The sequence below is a fragment of the Octopus sinensis genome, linkage group LG3 (genome assembly GCF_006345805.1).
Source record: "Octopus sinensis linkage group LG3, ASM634580v1, whole genome shotgun sequence".
In the NCBI taxonomy this organism is placed as follows: domain Eukaryota; kingdom Metazoa; phylum Mollusca; class Cephalopoda; order Octopoda; family Octopodidae; genus Octopus; species Octopus sinensis.
This window is the reverse complement of record NC_042999.1, coordinates 167,967,213-167,988,709: the sequence shown is the minus strand read 5'-3', so window position 1 is coordinate 167,988,709 and position 21,497 is coordinate 167,967,213. Positions and strand designations below refer to the sequence as shown.

Below are 21,497 nucleotides of genomic sequence, written 5' to 3'. Positions count from 1 at the left end.
AATTCCGCTATTATTTTAACATTGTGTGCTGCTCTAATTTGTGCAATATTATGGCTAAGACAATAACCCAAACTAATCTTATGTCAATTAAAAATTGGTGTGAGATTACGAAGCTTGCTTCCCAACTATGTGATTGCATATATATCTATATACATGTGTTTATGTGTGTGTGTTTATATATATATATATATATATATATATATTATATATATATATATATATATATATATATCAATATATATATATATCAATATAAATATATATATATATATATATATGGGTATTGTTGTGTGGTTAAGAAACCCACTCTACAACCACATGGTATCAAGTTCAGTCTCACAGCATAACACCCAGGACAAGTGTCTTCTGCTACAACCCAGGCTGATCAATGCCAACCAATGCCTTGAGAGTGAATGTAGTAGATGGAAACTATGTACAAGTCCATTGTGTATATATACATAAGTGTGTGCGTGTATGCATGTGTGCTTATCTCCCACACCACTTGACAACTGGTGTTGGTTTGTTTGCTGCCTGTGCATTGGCACTTTGGCAAAGAAGACCAGTACAATATGTACCAGACTTACTATATAAGTACTTGGGTCAAACTGACGAAACTCTACAAGCTTGCATAACTGCAGTCTAATGACTGAAACAAGTGAAGAACAAAATATATGTAGATAATGTTTGTGACATCAGTTATTAACTTATCGCTCCCCAAATCAATTTTCATCCCCTCTTTTCTAATATGTAGCAAATGTGTCTGTGTGTGTATGTCATGTTATGTATTGCGTGCCTAGCTCCAATCTGTTATTTATTTGTGGGTTTAATTTATAGATAATCAAAGCTTCCTTAATTCTTAAGTTGTCGAGATTTCTATCATTGGCTTCAATAGTAACTTTAATTTGTTTGTTGGTATTTTTACATATATCAATGTGTTTTTTGAATGAGGATGCGTGTGTGTTGAAATGTTCTTTAATGCGAATATGCAAAATTTGAGTTGTGCTACCTATATAAAATGCCTTACATTTGTTGCATTCTATTCGGTATACTACATGTGTTAACGATCATATAAGCATATGTATGAATATGCATTTATATATGCATAGTGCATATACATTTATATATAAGCATGTATATATGTGCATGTATGTGTGTGTGCACATATATATATATATATATGTGAGAATATATATATATATATATATATATATATATATATATATATATATGTGAGAATATATATATATATATGTGAGAATATATATATTCTTACATATATATGATGTTAATGTAAAAGTTAAATCCAAATTCAGTAACAGTATATTAAAATGTTAATTATTACAGAGTTAGTGAGAATAATTGATAGAAAATTAAAACAGCATGAAAATCAGGAAGTGTTCACAAAAACATAAAGCCAATTTTTCAAAAATGAACATGAATTTTTGTTTCTTAAGCAATGATTTTTTTTTTCATAAAGAATTATGAATATTTGCTGAAATCAACTTGAAGACCTTATAATGAAATGGGAAACTTAATATCTAGTGAATGTATATTTAAGATCTTGTGTTTATAGACATTTAAAAAAAAACACTAGAATGTTTTATAATTAGATTACAAATGCGTCAAAACAACACTTATTTTCTCTTCCATTTTTATTAGTACTTTTGATCAATAATTAATCTCCTTTTTTTTCAGGAATGAGCTGAAAATCATATCAATCATATACATAGCTTATGCTGTAGCTGGTTAATTATGATCAAAGCAACTTTATATCTAGCCTTTTCTTGCCACAATGCACCTAAGACCATATGTCCCTCTAATATGGATAGGTGTTATTTGAGGGAAATTAAGCTGTTATATCCAGTAGAATAAACGGACCATATAAAGGCTTCCTTGTTGGCTTGATTACGATAGCACAGTTTCTGTTTATTCATACCTTTAAATCAACAAAAATTGCTGTCATCTGACTAACTTTATCTCAATCAATGAAGGTATACATAAGAATGGTCACACGAAATCACATTTACTGAGGTAATAATCTTTTATAAAGTTAATGTGGAAAACAATATTTAAGCTATTGTGCAACTGCCGCATGTTATACTGCTGGTAGTAATCAAAGTTGATTTTCTATGAAATTGTTTTTTTTATTGAGTTGTTGTTCATTAAGTTACAGAAATCTGAAAAAATGGCTCTTGTAAAGATGCTATCACAAAACTGCTTACCTTGAAAATCCCTTCCCATAAAAAACAAAAACAAAAAAACACACACACACACAAATTGATAACAACTAGTCTCAATTATTGATTGTTAATAACAAATAATTAATTATTATCTTCAAATCTGCATATCTTATTATAAATAACAGATCACAGACCAACTTAAGCTGGACATACCATGTAATCATTATGTTTTTAGTATGTCCCATGCAACAATAATAAGTAACAATGTTAATTACTTATACAATTAGAACACTCTCTGCAGTGGGATTAATGTTTTATTTTCAATTATTATAGGAAGCATATTATTTTCCTTTCGTAAGTGTAACCCCATGCAAAACTGTCTTAGGCAAAACTGCCACATGTATATATATATATATATATATATAATTTTGATTTAGCCTAGTTTAAAACTTTTAACATGCAATCAAAAAATTAGATTTTATTGGAAACAATTGTCTATCAGAAGGCATGCCATGCTAAAATATCAACACAAAAGTCAGAATGCAAAACTGATGACTTATAAGCTGTACCATTGGGTATGTCTTCCATGATAGCACAACGAGATACATCATCCACTGGTTGATAGGGACATCTGCAATATTGGGTGAAGCACCAAATTATAAGTATCCTATTTCTTACAACTGTGCCATTTACAGAAGAACAGTTCTTTCACTATTTCAATTCTAAATGTCTTGCATATTTAAGGACATTTACAAAATTAATTATTGGAATTTTATAGCAACAAATTCCAAATATATCTTTTTTCCTACCTATGGCAAAGAATGCTAAGAATTTCAGAACAAATATTACAAAAATTATGAATATCCCTGAAGGCAACTAAAACTGTCATTTAACTTTAAGTTGTAATAAATTAAAATTTTAATAACTTCAACTTCATTATATACTCTATACTTGCATCAGTTGCTTGTATTATTATTAGCATTATGGTTATGAAACTCAAAGGAAGTGCTTACAAGTAATGATATCTTTTGTTTCTACAACTATTGGCTATCAGAAAAGAAACTGCCAATGTGAGTGTGTGTATGTACATACACACACACACACACACACACACACACACACACAGGCATACCTTAACATATTTTTCAACTTTATGTTGTGTTTGTTAGAATGTAATGAAAAAATAAACAGCAACTTTATGTCGGCCTCAGTAAAACACATTTAAAAACATAAAAATGAAAAAAAAAACAACCTAAAAACTAACATTGAAGTGGATAATCAAATAGAATAGATATGAAAATATGTACAAGCCATTTTAAAGCAGATATAAACTAATAAATTTGTTTTAAATGTCTTTTTATGTATTTTTCATGTTACATCATTTTTGTATTTTGTTAAGTTGCATGTCTTGTAACCATTTACTGACATATGTTGAGGTATACCTCTCTCTCTTTCTCTCTCTCTCTCTCTCTACACACACACACATATATATATTGAAAAATATCATTCTACTTATGTATTTTTTTATGGTGGTGGTGGTGGGGGGGGGGAGTCAAATTTTGTAGGTGTTAGCTCAAAGTTTTGAGATCCTATGCCTAAGGTTATTATTATTGTATATAATTCTTAGCTTTACAATTTCACTTATCTATAACAAGAACCAAACAGGCTACTGAGGCAAAAGGCCAGTTGAGAACATTATTACAGTACTAGAGAGATGCTGTAAATAAACATTGAGAAAGAGTGGCTATATTAGGTTAAAACAGCTGTATTAGAAATAGATATCATTAATTAGCTAAATATTTCAGCATCTATTATCAGTGTGTGTACAATTACTGCACCAGTAATTTAATAGCATTTGATGTATTTATGAAGTATTTTACTTTACCTTCTATCTAGATTAGTGAAAGTTAGACAAATTTGTCATCTCTTTCTCTCTCTCTCTCTCTGTTTCCTGGAGCAGGTTTTATTTACATGTGAATGTCTTTTTTTAAGAATAAAAATTTGCTTAGAAAGAAGGTAGTATATTATTGTTGTTGTTTAGCCCGAGGTCAATCGTGATTAAGTAGACCTATGACAACCAAATGCATTCCTGCTATGATAATTATCTTGTTATTCCAATATATTGTTTCAATAACTATCTCTCCTTTCTTCATTTGTTTTTAATGTTAGGCTGTTATCAGAGACAAACTTCTATACAGACACATCGTCTCCTTTATTGGTTTGTAGTAGGATAAGCTAACAAGGCTGGATCAATGTATTTCCTTTATCATAAATTTCTTTATTACAGTTTTACACCCATGTTCTATGCTACATGAGTAGGATAGGTTTACATTGTAAATATGTATAGAAATTTTCATACTTCTTGAACAAATCTTTTGACAGATTGAAGTTATTCTTACAGCTTAGAATTGAACTGATAAGCAAAAGTAACCCACTGTTAATAAGCCCCACTGACTCAAGCAGAATAAAATACTTGGCTTAGAATCACACTGCAATGACTTTAGCAAGGTTTGAACTTACTATAAGACCAGCAGTCTAGTACTTTAATATTTCCATTCAGTGACATTGACAAAGTGTATCAATGCATTACTGAGATTGGTAACAAGATCATAGCTCAAAAGGAAAAAATAAGGTAGAAAATATGGAACTTCTAGTATTACTACTTTGATAACAAAAGAGCTCATGTGAGAAAATAATTTTCAATCTTATAAATTATCAAAAACTCTAAATAAAAAATAGTTACTAAATTACACTGTGTAACAAAATTTTTATTTATTTATTTTTTGTCTTTGGTCAGTAAGTGTTATTTCCTATTTGCTTCTATTTAGAAATCAAAGGAAATGACTACTTTCCCCTTCAAAGTTTGTTTTGTGACCTGGACATCAATGTTTTAAAACTGACCTATTTTCCATCACATCTCAGACAGATTCATCACGGAGTTGCTGAAGCAGAAATATTGTTATAGCAAATATTCTGCTCAATACCACGGATTTGCTTGTCAGTTGCTTGACTGTAATCACTTGAGCATTTCTCTTAGTGGCTGACAATACGTGCTTCTCTGATCATGAACAGGAGTAGTAGGGGAGCATCATAGCCATGTGTTGAGGGGGATTCTTTGGGGTTTGAATAAATGTAACAAAAGCAAAGTTTGAAGGAAAGTTAACCATTTTTCATACTTCCTAGGGGTAAGCAAATAGGAAATAACAGTTGCTACCCAAGGACAAAAATCGTGTTACACAGTGTTATTCAGGAAACATTACAAGTAAATTAAATTAAAGTTGCTTGAGAACTAGATATGAATTGAAAATAAAAATATACGTTTGTATTTTAGAATTAAGTGTATATGCAAATATAGATAATTCCTATGACACAGCTAATGTTTTTTTTTGTTGTTGTTATGATTCTGTATCATGAGTCATTTGTGATTGCATTCACACTTGATTTAAATATGGATATGTCTTAAAAGCTTAGACGAATGACTTATCAAGAGCAAATGATTTCTAAAATCCTAACTTTAACTATGCTAAACATTTAGTCTCAGAAAAATTTAAGAACTGTCATTGGCTATATTCAGCACCCATGAACTATACTCAGCCATTATGAAATACATTCAGTAATAAACTAAACTAAGGATAAAATATGATTCAAGTTAATATGGGACTAAACTACAACGGAAAGATATGATAAATTAGTTTCAGAACCTATAATAATGTTTCAATAACAATCTGTATTATTATGGGAAAATGGAGTTCACATTGACAACTAATATGACATATTGACACATCCTTACAATCACTTTCAATGATTATCAATAATTAGGAAATATATATACAATATATTTTAATAACAATATAATAAACAAATAAATATGTATCAGTTAATAATCCATTCATAAAAATCTGATAACTATGTTTAAAGATTAACTTAACCCTTTCGTTACTGTATTTATTTTGAGATGCTCTGAGTTTCTTTCAATTAATTTTAAATATAACAAAGAATTTAGTAAAATAACTTCATTATCATTAAGCTAGTGTTAGGAACATAAATTGTGACTAAGGTTTGATGGAAGATTTTAATTCAGAACTTTTGAAAACAAGACATTTGTATGACTGAACAAGAGGCAGTTTCAGCCGGGTTGGTATCAAAAGGGTTAAATGTTCCTGGAAACACAAGTGGCTAGCCTAAAGTTAGTTCTTTTAAAACTTTTATTAAAGAGTTTATCAGATTAGCAGATTTATTTATTTCCTCAATTAACTAATTACAGAGCTTATTAACATTTATATCATTAAAATAAGTCGAAATTTGAGATATACTGAGCAAAAATGTTCAGATTTGTGGTTAAGTGAAGCCTTCTGCTGATTATGTATCCATGATAACTGAATTAATTTGCCACTTTTAATGATTCAATCTTGTTTTTAAATTCTTTGTGAGAAGAGTATTTATATTATCAACACTGACAGAGTGGATATTAGTTGTACTTGAAGCTTTGGGTAGCCTGTTTATCAATGTACTTCTCCAAACTTTATTGCTTCACTGAGCATAGAGTTTCTTCTTACTTTACATATTAAGTAATACCATTTTGTTTCATATTATCAGTGCTATGACTGGAATAGTTCTTTATTGTTAGTCCTACACTATTATGCATAAAAAATTACACATATACAAAACTAAATGGGAATACTAAATAGTGCAACAGTGAAACACCAGATGAAGTGTTTAGTTTTATCCTTCCATGTTCCACATGGCTGATCATATCTAAAGGATCATTGCTATAAGTTTCAATAATATACTACTCACAAGTCAATTAAAATAATTACATGCTTTTCTGACAAAATAAAATACTAATATAGTTATAGAAATCTTAAGCAGAACATAAAATTCCTACTTCTTCTGTTGTCCAGAGCTTCTTTGATTCCGTTTTTACAGTGTTCTTAATGTTCTTGTGTATTGTTTAAACTAACATTATTTTGTTATTCTAAAAACTACTTGTCTAAATAAATTTTTTTGTAAGACAATTTAGAAATTCAAAAATGCCTTTAACAGACTATTTTAACTTATTTGAAGGACAGTTACGTATATATAGTAGATACCATAGGTTGTATAAATTTTGAAGCTTATTAAAATATTTTGATCTATTACAAGTTTTACAGTGTGATACAATTGTTTATGAAAGATAACTTGAGTGTTTAAAGCCTTTATCATTCACATTATTCTACCAAAAGTAATTCTTAGTTATTCACATTGTTTTGAATTAATCATGGATAATCTTGTAGTTATGGGATTTTGATGAGGTGGCCATTAATTTTTTAGAATGACATTGTAGGTTAGGTGTGAGAGGCTGGATCTGGCCAGTTTGAACATAAAACAGGCAGAACATTTTGGGGCTGGATATGGTTGGTTTAAATGCTACAGGGTTTAAGGACACCATTAGTTAATTTACATTCGGTTCTCATAGACATAACATAGATTTATTAAATATGCTTACAGTTTATTGGGTATATATGAAAGGTTAAAAGCTTTTTAATAATTTGCTAATCAGCATGATTTCATTGATGAGAAATGAAATCCAAGATTTGTCATAGCTTAACTGAGAAATGAAACAATAATTGCATTGCTACATAATGGCTGTATTATAATAATGATTTTACTTCAATATAATATGTAATAATGTGAAGGTGCATCGCTTAGTGGTTAGGGCATTCAGCTCATGATTGTAAGGTCATGAGTTCAATTCCCAGTGACGCATTGTGTCCTTGAGCAAGAAACTTTATATCACATTGCTCCAGTCCACTCAGCTGGCAAAAATGAGTGGTACCTGTATTTCAAAGGGCCAGCCCTGTCACACTCTGTGTCACACTGAATCTCCTTGAGAGCTACGTTAAGGGTACATGTGTCTGTGGAGTGCTCAGCCACTTACATGTTAATTTCATGAGTGGGCTGTTCCATTGATTGGATCAACTGGAACCCTTGTTGTCATAACTAATGGAGTGCCAGTATAGTAGAGAATAATACTTCAATATTTCAGCATTCGTTTTAAAGTGATACTTTATTGAAATTAAAAACAGCCGAATCAATTTGAAGGATTCACTAACTTTCAACTATAATGAAACACTAGCACAATGATATAATTTGATATTTATATCAAAGCATAAAGCATGTTCTTACACACACACACACATGTAAAATATTCCTACTTTATGAAAATATTTCTCTAGTTCTGCAAATGAAAACTTATTTGTTGAACTATTAATTAGTTCATCTTTGATTCTGAGCAAAAACTAACTTTTGTATTTACAGATTAGACTAAATAATAATTACATAACAAATTGGCACTTTTCTATTAAATTGTCATTGTTGGTATATACAAACAATAAAGAGTATATATGAATTTATATGTCCTCAGATTCTGCAGTGAATATTTTTTGCTTATATTTGTTATATTGCCAGAAATATAGATACTGACAAAAAAAAAAAATTATGATAATTATACATATATACACACTCATCAACACACAACAAATATTTTTAGGTGAAGAACTTAATATATTTTCAACGTAACTACGTCATATTTATATAAAACCAATGTTTTCTTTTTACTTTTGAAAACTTTTCAGGAATTATATTTTTCTACCTGTTACTTATAAACTATATTTATTGTGGTATTGTACAGGTTTTCGTATTAACTCACAAAGAAGCTTACCTAAAGAAGCAGGAAAAAAATCAATTTTTACTTTTGCAACTTAGATGATTAGAAATGAACAATGAATTACTATTATTATTATTATTATATTATTATTATTATTATTATTATTATTATTATTATACTGAAAATTAAGGGGCCGAGCAGGTAGAATTTTTAGCCCACTGGGCGAAATGCTTTGTGGTATTTTGTCTGTGCTATGTTCTGAGTTCATATTCCGCTGAGGTCGACTTTGCCTTTCATCCTTTCAAGGTCGATTAAATAAGTACCAGTTGCACACTGGGGTTGATGTAATTGACTTAATCCCCTCCACCAAGCTGCCCTTATAGCAAAAACTTGATATCATTATTATACTGAAGATTTCTGAAAAGAATGAAATAGTTCTATACACAATTACCATTGACTATAATCTTCAAGAATTTCATAAGTGAGAAAAAAAAATTCAAATATCAAAAAATATATGTGAATTCTATGCATTTTTTTCTCTGTAATTCCTTAATTTCAAATTTCTTATTTCATCAAATATTATGAAGAAATCATTATCTCCTTTGTAATAATAACTGTCCACTAGGGAATGAAACATATTGGATATGTGTGTGTGTGTGTGTGTGTGTGTACGTGTGTGTATGTGTGTGTGTGTGTGTGTGTGTGTGCGTATATTGAGAGAGAGGTTTAAAGAGAAAGCAGATCACTATAAACGTAAATAGTATTTTAAAGAGTTAGCATATATCAATCTTGGTATAAAGTAATAGAATGACATGAGGACTTCAAATGAAACTCAACCGTTCTTATAACAACCTTTCCTGAGACAACTCCTGGTTCTATGATACAAACTTCTGATTTTAAAGGAATCTACATTAAAACCTTTCAAAATTTTGTGTTAATTTATGTTGTGCTCTTATTGAAGATTCCCATATTGACATAAAGTGCAAGGCTCATTGGTACAGGGCTCATTGGTGCTAGGCTCCCTGCATTTTCAACACATAGAGAAACAGACTGTTGTTTTTAATTGACAGCCAAGTAAAAATACAGAAAACAAGTTTATTTATCATAGCAGTACATTGTCATAAAATGCTATAATTGAAATAGTAATTGCTAGAATTGCAATGATGTATAAAAATCAGTACAAATACTGATTAGATGCCAGCAGCAGTGGTAGCATCCTGAATTTTCTCTGACCTGTTCTTAACTTAGGTACTTAACTTTCAGAGCAACCATCTTTCCAGGTAACAAAACCTACTGACTAATTCCAGTGAGCTATCAAGACATTGAAGAAAATCCATTTCTGACTGTTCATAGTATGCACTGTGCACTGCTCCAAGGTATCTATCACATTGATGCTTACCTTCTCTGTTAGTCTACCTGCAATTCTACTACACCTCATACTGCTTGTGTATCCATAGCTTTCTCTAGGAACAGTGTACAGAGTTTATAATTGATCAATTCCTTCATACTGAGCAAGACAATTTCCATGAAGATAGCAAAAGTCCTGTCTTTTTTCTCACTCACTAAAATCTTAGTCTTTGCTAAATTTTTCATGGGGTTTCTTGATTCTTGGTTTAATTTCCATACCTAGAATTTCCTCTCTAATCCTACTTTTGTCTAAGCTATGAGAACAACTCATTGAGCATATGGACATCCAGTCTTAAACTCCTCTGTGATGGCCTGTAGGGCTATGAAGAATAGATGACTTTGATGAACTCCTTCCTTCATGCTAAATTCTTCACTGACTCTACTTACTGCATATTTGTGTGTGTGTGTGTGTATACAAACACACACTTTGCTATGAGTGGACAGATCTTGTGTTGTATCACATATCAGCAGTCAGAACAGTTCAATGATGATGATATACAAAGTATTTTATGTTATATTATATTATATTATCCCTTACCATATTGCGGATCACCTACCGCAATTTATTATTTAAGCTTATGTTGATTCCAATCTGTGTTGTTTTGCATTTATAATGAAATAAATATATACAAATTATAAAAATAATTTGAAAAATATACAGTACAGTACTGTTTCTATTTCATGGATTTCTACCTATCGCAGGGGGTTTAGAATGTAACACCCATGATAGTTGAGGGATTAGTGTATATTTATAAAAATTTGCTATCATTATATATATATATATATATATATAGCAAATTTAATATCAGTATGTTTATAGGATGCTGATAATGCTAAATACTGTATGTGCATGTGTGTGAGTATGTGCATAGGGCCTGTGAATGTCATTGTATAAAGAAATATCATACAAGAGTTTATGTTTGTGAACAGTTGTAAAACTAAATTATGATAATTGTGATGATGATAATGATGATGATGATGACTAAATTTAATTATTATAAATGTAAGTGCAATAGGTAAATTTCTATTTTAGTTAAGAACAAGACAAAACAGGTATTTCTTGGTTAACAAGTTATATCTGTTGTTTAACAAAATATTCTCATGGATTTCTTTCATCATAAACAAACCCTCACACACATTGAAATGAAAATAGTTATAGAAAAAATATTTTCATAGTTTAAATATACATTTCACAGTGCTTTAAATATATAAAAATTTTTTTAAGAAACTCAAAGCACTCTATGGATATTTAACAGTTTATATATAGATATTACCACTTTTAATATAGCTATGGCTATATTAAAAGTGGTAATATCTATATCTGATTTTTAAAAGAGAGATATCTTTAATTTGTACAAGAGTAAAATTTTACTATCTAAAACTATTATTGTAAGAACTGTAATATATATATATGTGGATTTATTATTTTGGGAGAAATACTTACTTGCAATATTTCTCATCTAAGGGAGGTAACCGGTACCAGCATTCACCTTTGTTTAGACAATAATGTTGGTCTTCACACTGTTTTTCTGATGGTTCTGAATAGAATACAAATATACAATAATATAGTTTTCAATGGACAATTACAAATGAGAAATATTCATGGTAAACAATTTTTTTCAGTAAAGTCTATGAAATTTCAAACTAATTAGTTTGGGGTTAGGAAAACTACTTTGATCCTCCCCAATATTGATTTCTTTGGGAAGCAAGAGTAGCAGAAACACTAAGGGGCTTCACAAAATATTTTAGTTTTACTCCTCTATAATCTAAGTTCAAACAGTGCTTGGAGTCATTTTTGAATTTTATATCTTCAGGTTCAACAGCTGAAATACTAAGCAGGGATAGTGCTATGCACAAGGTAAACAAGGCTATTATTTCCTAGGGTTCAAAATCTCAGGATACCATTCAATTTCTGAATGATTACACAAAAAATGTTTAATCCAACTAAGATCTCAAAAATTTAGCAAGAAAGGGAACAGGTAAGATCATTCCTGGAAGAGAGAAGATGAGCAGTTCATGCTGATGCAGGATGTATGCAAATTTTTCCAGGTAACAGATTATCTTGGTGATAAACATTATCATTATTATCATTTTTTGATTGCATTTATCAGCTGGAATAAAAAAAAGGGTGATAACTGGAGAAAGATGTAAGAAAAAACAAAAATTTGGAAAAGGATGGGTGCACATCGAAAGAAGGATTCATACAGTATACAGCCTGCAGAAAAAGGCACACATTGTGAAACTGGAAGAAAGATGAAATATAAAAAAAGGATATTTATGCAATAAAGATTTTTTCCTCCTTGGTTCTACTCCCTCTCTCGACTAAAAAGTCTTTGGTGATCCTGCTGGTGCCGGTACCATATAAAAAGCACCTATGCTGATGCCATGTTAAAGGCACCTGTGCTGGTGCCATGTAAAAAACACCTGAGCTGGTACCATTTGAAAAGCACTTCTGCCAGTGCTAGGTAAAGAGCATTTGTACTGGTGTTGCATAAAAAACTCCGAGTACACTCTGTAAAGTGGTTGGCATAAGGAAGGGCATCCAGCCAAAGAAACTCTGTCAAAACAAACAATTGGAGCCTGGTGCAGTTTTCTGGCTTGTCAGCTCCTGTTGAATTGTCCAGCCTATGCCAACATGGAAAATGGATATTAAATGATAATGATGATGATGATGATGATGAATGGTGTTTATTTTTAGTTGGCTATAATTAAACAGTGTCTTCTACAGTAGTCTTGGGCCAATCAAAACTTTGTTGGGCCAATCAAAACTTTGTGAGTAGATTTGATAGCTGGAATCTGAAAGAAGTTAGTCATGTATATATGTGAGTGAGTGTGTGCTTAGATGTGTCTATTTGTCTTGATATTGCACAACACTGTAAATGAATATTATTCATTTCAAATATTCTGCAAAAACATGTCTAACCAAGGAGAAATATTATCTTGCTTGGAAACAGGTAAGAAATGGTGACAGGAAGGACATCAGGCCTTATAAAATTTGCCTCAATAAACTCTGTTCAACTTGTGCATTCTTGGAAACTTAGACATTAAAATGATGATGATGATGATGAAGACTGATTATAAAAGTATATAAGTATATTCTGATGAAGTGGAATTATATCAGTGACCAGGTTGGAAAAGTGTAATTAAAACTTTTTAAGACTTCATAATGGGCAATATAATTATAGAATGAAAGTAAATGTAAACAGTTTGTGAATTCTTAAATGGCTAAAGTGACCCTTCCACAGTGTAAATTGTTGCATACAATCTCAGATCAAGTTGCTTGTTAAACAAGTACAACTCTGAAATATTATATATTATTATATATAAATTAAGATAATAAATGCTATTACTGTAAAATATTCTGGTAATATATATTACTTAAGTTAGAAATTTTGGTAAGCTTAATTTCTGGTTGACTTCAAACTAATACATATTTTCCTTCATTTAAAAGTTAGAGTTTAACCTTTCCTTCACTATCTATAATATAATGATTGAAGAAGTGTGGCACTGTGTCCAGTTTTTTTTTTCTCACATTATTAAAAAAGTCATATTGCTTTGAAGAAATTATGGCTGAGGTAAAGAATATGCACACCACCTATTTTCGCCATAACCCTAAACTTAAACACTAAGAACAGGTGGTGTGTATATTCTTTACCTTCATGGCTGTGTGGTAAGTGGTTTGCTTACCAACCACATGGTTCCAGGTTCAGTCCCACTGCGTGAAATCTTGGGCAAGTGTCTTCTACTATAGCCTTGGGCAGACCAAAGCCTTGTGAGTGGATTTGGTAGACGGAAATGGAAAAGAAGCCTGTTGTATATATGTATGTGTGTGTATTTGTCTCCCCAAGATTGCTTGACAACTGATGCTGTTGTGCTTATGTCCCTGCAACTTAGCGGTTCGGCAAAAGAGACCGATAAAATAAGTACTAGGCTAACAAAGAATAAGTCCTGGGGTCAATTTGTTCGACTAAAGGTGGTGCTCCAGCATGGCCATAATCAAATGACTGAAACAAGTAAAAGAATATAATTTTCAAACTATAGGTGTAGGAGTGGCTATGTGGTTAGTAGATTGCTTACCAACCACATGGTTCTTGGTTCAGTCCGACTGTATGGCACCTTGGGAAAGTGCCTTCTACTATAACCTCAGACTGACCAAAGCCTTGTGAGTGGATTTGGTAGACAGAAACTGAAAGAAGCCTGTCGTATATAGATATATATATATATATGCATGTGTTTGTGTGTCTGTGTTTGTCCCCCTAGCATTGCTTGACAACCAATGTTGGTGTGTCTGCATCCTTGTAACTTAACGGTTCAGCAAAAGGGACCGATAGAATAATTACTAGACTTACAAAGAATAAGTCCTGGGGTTGATTTGCTCGACTAAAGGCTGTGCTCCAGTATGGCTGCAGTAAAAATGACTGAGACAAATAAAAGAGTAAAAAAGAGTATAAAGTTTATCTGTATATTAAACGTGTCAACTTCCGTTTGAATTCCATTCGTAAAAAATAGAATAAAATGAAAACAAACAAACAAAACAAGTGAGTAAATTATTTTTAACAGATTTTGTCAGTTTGGCTGCCAGCATCAATTTGTTCGAATTGATTTCATATTCAATATAATGAAGCCTTTGACGAAGTAGAAGGGGATATAGCTTCACATGAGGTAGAAGACAACTGGAGGATTCTAAGGGACAACCTGCTGAGAGCCACTGACCAGATCTGTGGCTGGTGCAAAGTCCCCTCTCGACCTAAAATAACGTGGTGGTGGAATAATGTTGTAGACAGGGCTATTAGAGAAAAGAGACAGGGGTGGAAGGACTGGGAAAATGGTGGTAGCAGGGAATTGTATCAGACTGCCAAAAGGGAATCTAAGAGACAGGTTTATTTAGCCAGAGGGGAAGCAGATAAGAAAAAATTTGCCAATGTTTTGCGCCGTGAGGACCAAAGACTTGAGGTATTTTGTGTTGCAAGACAGTGTTTGAGAGAGAATCGTGACGTGGTAGGAGAGAAATGTGTTCGCAAGGATGATGGTTCACTTGCGCTAAATGAGGATGCAAAGAGAGAGGATTGGAGACGCCACTATGAAAGGTTGCTGAATGAGGAAAATGAATGGGATAAAGAGAGTCTGCCGAATGTCGACCCAACAGAGGGACCAGCTATCCGAGTTGACAGTTCCTTGGTAGTTAAGGCAATTAGAAGCATGAAGACAGGGAAAGCCCCAGGCCCATCAGGAATTACTGCAGAGATGCTCAAGATATCTGGTAGTGTCGGCTATAGCCTAGTCACTAGTATAGTTAACCAGGTGATACACGAAGGAGTCATACCCAATGACTGGTGTAGCAGCATAATAGTCAACTGCTACAAAGGTAAAGGTGACGCCCGAGATACAAATAATTACAGAGGTATCAAGCTGTTGGATCAGGTAATGAAGGTTACGGAGAGGGTCATAGCCCAACTAATTAGAGAGAGAGTTAGTTTAGATGAGATGCAGTTTGGATTCGTGACAGGGAAAAGCACCACTGATGCCATATTCCTGGTAAGACAGCTGCAGGAGAAATACCTAGCCAAAGATAAGCCCCTGTACCTGGCTTTCGTTGACATGGAGAAAGTCTTCGACAGGGTCCCCCGATACCTTATCTGGTGGTCAATGAGGAAACTAGGGATAGATGAATGGTTAGTGAGAGCTGTGCAAGCCATGTACAGGGACGTTGCTAGTAAGGTGAGGGTTGGCAATGAGTACAGTGAAGAATTCCGGGTAGAGGTAGGGGTCCATCAAGGTTCAACCTCAGCCCCCTCCTATTTATCATAGTCCTCCAGGCAATAACGGAGGAATTCAAGACAGGATGCCCCTGGGAGCTCCTCTACACTGATGACCTTGCTCTAATTGCTGAGTCACTATCAGAACTGGAGGAGAAGTTTCAGGTGTGGAAGCAAGGATTAGAATTGAAGGGTCTTAGAGTCAACCTAGCTAAAACCAAAGTCCTAATAAGTAGGAGGGTCGACAAGTCACAAATGCCTTCAGGTAGATGGCCTTGCTTGATCTGTAGAAAAAAGAGGTGCAGCAATGTCAAGGGAAGGCTAACTAGGAAGATAGTTTTTGTATGTGGCAGATGCTCAAGAGCAATAAACACTGAAAATGCGCAGAGACCAACTTCCGCCACATTCCAGGGAGAAAAACTAGAAATAGTTGATAGCTTCCGTTACCTAGGTGACCAAGTCAGTAGCGAGGGCGGGTGTGTTGAAAGTGTAACTGCTAGAGTAAGAATAGCTTGGGCAAAGTTCAGAGAGCTCTTACCTCTGCTAGGGACAAAAGGCCTCTCGCTCAGAGTAAAAGGCAGACTGTATGACGCATGTGTATGAACAGCCATGCTACATGGTAGTGAAACATGAGCCGTGACTGCTGAGGATATGTGTAAGCTCGCAAGAAATGAAGCCAGTATGCTCCGATGGATGTGTAATGTCAGTGTTCATACACGACAGAGTGTAAGTACCTTGAGAGAAAAGCTGGACCTAAGAAGCATCAGTTGTGGTGTGCAAGAGAGACGTTTGCACTGGTATGGCCATGTGGCAAGAATGGATGAAAATAGTTGTGTGAAAAAGTGCCACACCCTAGCGGTTGAGGGAACCTGTGGAAGAGGTAGACCCAAGAAAACCTGGGACGAGGTGGTGAAGCACGATCTTCAAACTTTAGGTCTCACCAAGGAAATTACTAGAGACCGAGACCTTTGGAAGTATGCTGTGCGTGAGAAGACCCGGCCGGACAAGTGAGATTATAACCCATGGCCTCAGTCCAATTATGCATACCTTTTCTTCTTGGGACACAAAACTCTACTTGTGAAGACCTATTGAGGCAAGTGAAAATCAAAATCAAAATCAAAATTGATCAACATCAATGGAAATTGTAGCTGTGATACCAGTGCTGGTGGCACATAAGAGAGCCATCCTAATGTGGTCGTTGCCAGCGCCGCCCCGACTGGCTTCCGTGCTGGTGGCACATAAAAAGCACCATCTGATCGTGGCTGTCGCCAGCCTCGCCTGGCCTCCATGCTGGTGGCATGTAAAAAGCACCCACTACACTCATGGAGTGGTTGGCGTTAGGAAGGGCATCCAGCCGTAGAAATATTGCCAGATCAGACTGGGCCTGGTGCAGCCTTCTGGCTTCCCAGACCCCAGTTGCACCGTCCAACCCATGCCAGCATGGAAAGCGGACGTTAAACGATAATGATGATGATGATGATACACTTTTATGGGCTAATTAATGATGTGAAAATTATTTTGACTATAAATCAATAAACAAAGAGTTAATTAAAGTTTGAAAATTTTGATAGTTTTAGCCAATCATAAACCACAGACACGTTCATGCCTGTTTTGATAGTAAGAAGTGGAACATGAAAACTCTTTTGTGTGCCTGTTGCCATAGTAACAGTCTTTGAACAGTCTTTTATCTGTGAGGAAACAAGTGTTGACAAATTTGATGTTGAGTTTTGTGTTAAACTTTTAAGAAAAGGGTGTTGCAACCAAAAGAAAATTATGTAAAAAGAGGCATGTTAGGTGTATGAGAAGATGTGATGGAAACATGTACATTTATTCACATGAAAGAAAATTACCGTAGAACTTTCATCTAATTCTTCCAAATTTTCCTGTTAAAAATTGTAATGTGTTTATCGCATGTAATGTGTTGTTCATCACATTTGCATTAAATGCATATCGAATGCTTAAATGTTTGTTTACTCGTTTCTTTTTGTCATTGAGCACTGAGGTGGTTCTGAGGTGTGCTAAAAATAACAGTTAAATAAAATTTTCTGGATAAATCTTTTAAATTAAAGTTTATTTGCCAACGCCTCACTCAGAGATTTAAAACTATTTTTCTCTTTTAAATTAACATAAACACTTATTTACATGAAAGAAAATTACCAGTGACATAACACATGTTTACAAATATTGACAACACCTACTATTTTCAGTATGTTGACGACCAAATATGCAGTCACGCACAAAATGACAGCTTCCAAATCCTGTTTCCTGACTGGGTGAAAATGATCAAAGTTTAAACCTCTATAACTTTTTAAAAACATTTTTCTGGAAAAAATAAAATAACTCTAGCAATTCAGTTTGGGCAAGTATATTATTGAGCCAAATTTTAAAATTTTCGGTAAACTTTAATTTTTGAAATGCAGGCAGCCAAACTGATAAGATCTTTTTTAACAGCATTACATAATGCATGTAAAGCTAGAAGAAAGGCTGTTAAGCATTTCATCTGCTATAGTTAATGATTCTGCTAGGATGCTGGCTTTAAATCCTATTGGATAATACTGGCTTCAAATTTTCGTTTGAGGCCAGCAAGATGAGGTAAATTAATTACATTGATCCCCAGTGCTCAACTGGTACTTATTTTATTGACCCTGAAAGGATGAAAGGAAAAGTCAATCAGGGGCATTCTATATACTAAATCCAAGTGGTTATAACACATGTAATACAGTGAATTGAAAAGCTTTTATTAACTGAGATTATTCAAGCAATAAGTAGAAAAAAACTCCCTTTAGGAGTATTTTAAATTAAAATGTTTTTAACATTTAGATTTAAATATTGTTTTTTAGATTTTAAAGGTAAATGCTATTTTTTTAGACTTCAATCACCCTAAGAAGGACTATTCATCTTTAGGATATTTGCAGTGGGTCAAAGCTTTTCAAAGTATTACATCTGTGAGACATTGCTAAACAATAAAATACTTATCTATAGTGAACAGTGGAAGAATAGTAATGATAAGTGATTTGTTCGCTTTTAGTACAGAGTTCAAATCCTTTTGTTAACCTGAAGACAACAGAAAACTCTTGTGGTGTGTTACTTCTTTGTTACTTTCTTAGATCATTCAATAAAAAGAAAAGCGGGTCTCTGGCAGTTCTTAAGAAATGATAATAGAGTTCTTCGTACTTTAAATGGCATTATCAGAAAAGGAGTCTCTAAGACTGGTAGAAAAAAAGAAAGAAGAATCCATTACTTATGTTTTAAAAAGGAAGAAGAATCCATTACTTATGTTTTGTCTTCAAATCAGAGACCTGGTGTAGTTGTTCTCAACAGACTGGACTCTTCTAAAGGTATCTGAAGTTAACCACTAAAAAGCTGAGAACTGATCATACACTGGAATTAATAAGATGGTAGAGGTTCTGCAGTTAATCCTATTGCATAGTATCTTGAGTAAGTGTCTTTAACCATTACCTCAGGTCAACTCAAGCCTTGTGAATGAAACTGGACAGATGGAAACAGTGCGTCACATGTTACACACTGTGTTATGATGATTCTACATGAGGATTATGTTAGTGATACATGTTTATGAAATGCTCAACAACTTATGCTAATTCAATGAGTGGATAACTCAGTTGATTGGACAAGTGGATTTGCATTGTTGAAACTGACAGCAACCTATATATATATATATATATATATATATATATATGTATAAGTTCAGCAAAATTTAGATTCAGATTAATGTGGTACTTAAGTTAAAGGCACCAGAATTTTGTATGGTATTATCCATATATATCAAGTGGGGTGATTATAATCAAAATAAGCAACAAGGATATCCAAGGTAGTGTAGTACAATTGTTTCATGCTACTTCATTTTATCAAACACTGTAAGTATTACATCAGTTTTAAAATGTCGAGCAATCTTCAGCCACATATAGAATTGTTTTTTTTTAATTAAACGGACAATGCACATTCTTATACATATTTCATTTGCCAACATTACAAAGAGGGTAGATATATAGACAGAGAGGTTAATTTCATCATTAAGAACATGGTGGTAGTGTGTTCTCTGGCTATAGATTTTTTATCACTGAGTTCACTTTGTTATTTAGATCTAACGGTTGGGAGGGGGTTTTCTATTCTTAATTTGAATGGAGACAAACAAGAATTTTTTTCTATTTATAGATAGAGAAAGGGGTAGTACAAATGTCAAATCCATTGTCATTTTGAGGAATTTAGTTTAGACATATTCGAATGTATTATAGCAAAAGCTAGTAGGCTGAAGTTAGTGGGGTAGGGAGAATAGAGACTACTAATGCTCTAGAGGTTTTCAATGTCCCTTACTATTTAACAGCCATAATTCTGTATTGTGAATTTTAAATATATATCCTTTAAATAATTTTCCAAAGGATTCCAATAAATTTTAGTATTTTATATAGGGATAGAAAATATAGAAATCATTTCATATTTATATAAATATAGATGCATATCCATTTCACTTAATATAGAATCATAGTTAGTTAGTAAATAGTAATTTATTTTATTAATGAGTTAAATTAAAAGAATATGCTAGACAAAATATTTACTAACTGTGGGAGAAAAGACCGTATCAATTTAGCACATATATCAAGAGTCAATAAGATATATTAAAAAGTAATGGAAGGGAGGTAATCAAGATGAACCAAATAATTTCCCTAGATAAATAGAATTTTTTGCAATCCCATATAGGAGAGTATCAAAAAATTCTAATTTCACTATATTCAAATTTATTTATATAATAAAATTTCTTAGTAATCTAAGCAGGTTAAATAAAAGCTAGTATGGTATATTAATTCCTTATGTGGCTACAAAATAATAAGATTTGAAAATTTAGGAATGGTTAGAATGTTATTATTTAAAATAATTAAAGGTACGGGTGGCACAATGTATGCAGGAAACTCCCAGTTCAGAACGGTTATTCAATAAGTTTGTATTATTCCTATGTTTCAAAATTTCATATGTCTCCATAGAACAAAGTTTACATCCATCCCTACTATTTTTATAAGGCTGTGCCTTTCTTATTATATCCCGTTTTAGGTTAAATTTGATATTTTTTTCTTTCAGTTCCCAAATTTTACTGGACAGCGTTGTGCAACCTGCCTTATGTTTAAGTCTAAAAGAAGAAAAATGATTGTTCAAATGTTTCTTTAGGTCTATCGAACATCCAAAATAAAGATAGCTACTATTTAAAGTCATTATTGTACATTTATAAATTACATTTTGAACCAGACAACGACTAGATACCGGACATTTTGATCTAATTCTGCAATTAAAACTGGGGGGGGGGGGGGGAGGATTCCTGATATTAGTATTATTTAGGAACAAGCTGTTTTCATTTTCATTACTAGAGCTATTACTAGCATTAGTGTTATTTCCCTTATCTATAATTATATTGTTATGTAAGTTAGGGTTGTTTGTTACTAATCTTTTCCTAATTTCATCACTTTCCACATTTTTATTATTATCATTTATATTATTGAT

At 32.8% G+C, this 21,497-nt stretch overlaps 1 protein-coding gene across 2 annotated transcripts in view; it reads right to left on the bottom strand.

Annotated features, from left to right (window-relative positions):
• LOC115209589 (pro-neuregulin-2, membrane-bound isoform) overlaps positions 1-21,497 on the bottom strand; it is a 197,188-nt gene that overhangs the window by 35,211 nt on the left and 140,480 nt on the right. For both annotated transcript variants that reach the window (XM_036501606.1, XM_036501607.1), the window contains exon 4: positions 11,678-11,771. In XM_036501606.1, coding sequence (XP_036357499.1) covers positions 11,678-11,771 — 94 coding nt within the window. The remainder of the gene's footprint in view (positions 1-11,677; positions 11,772-21,497) is intronic.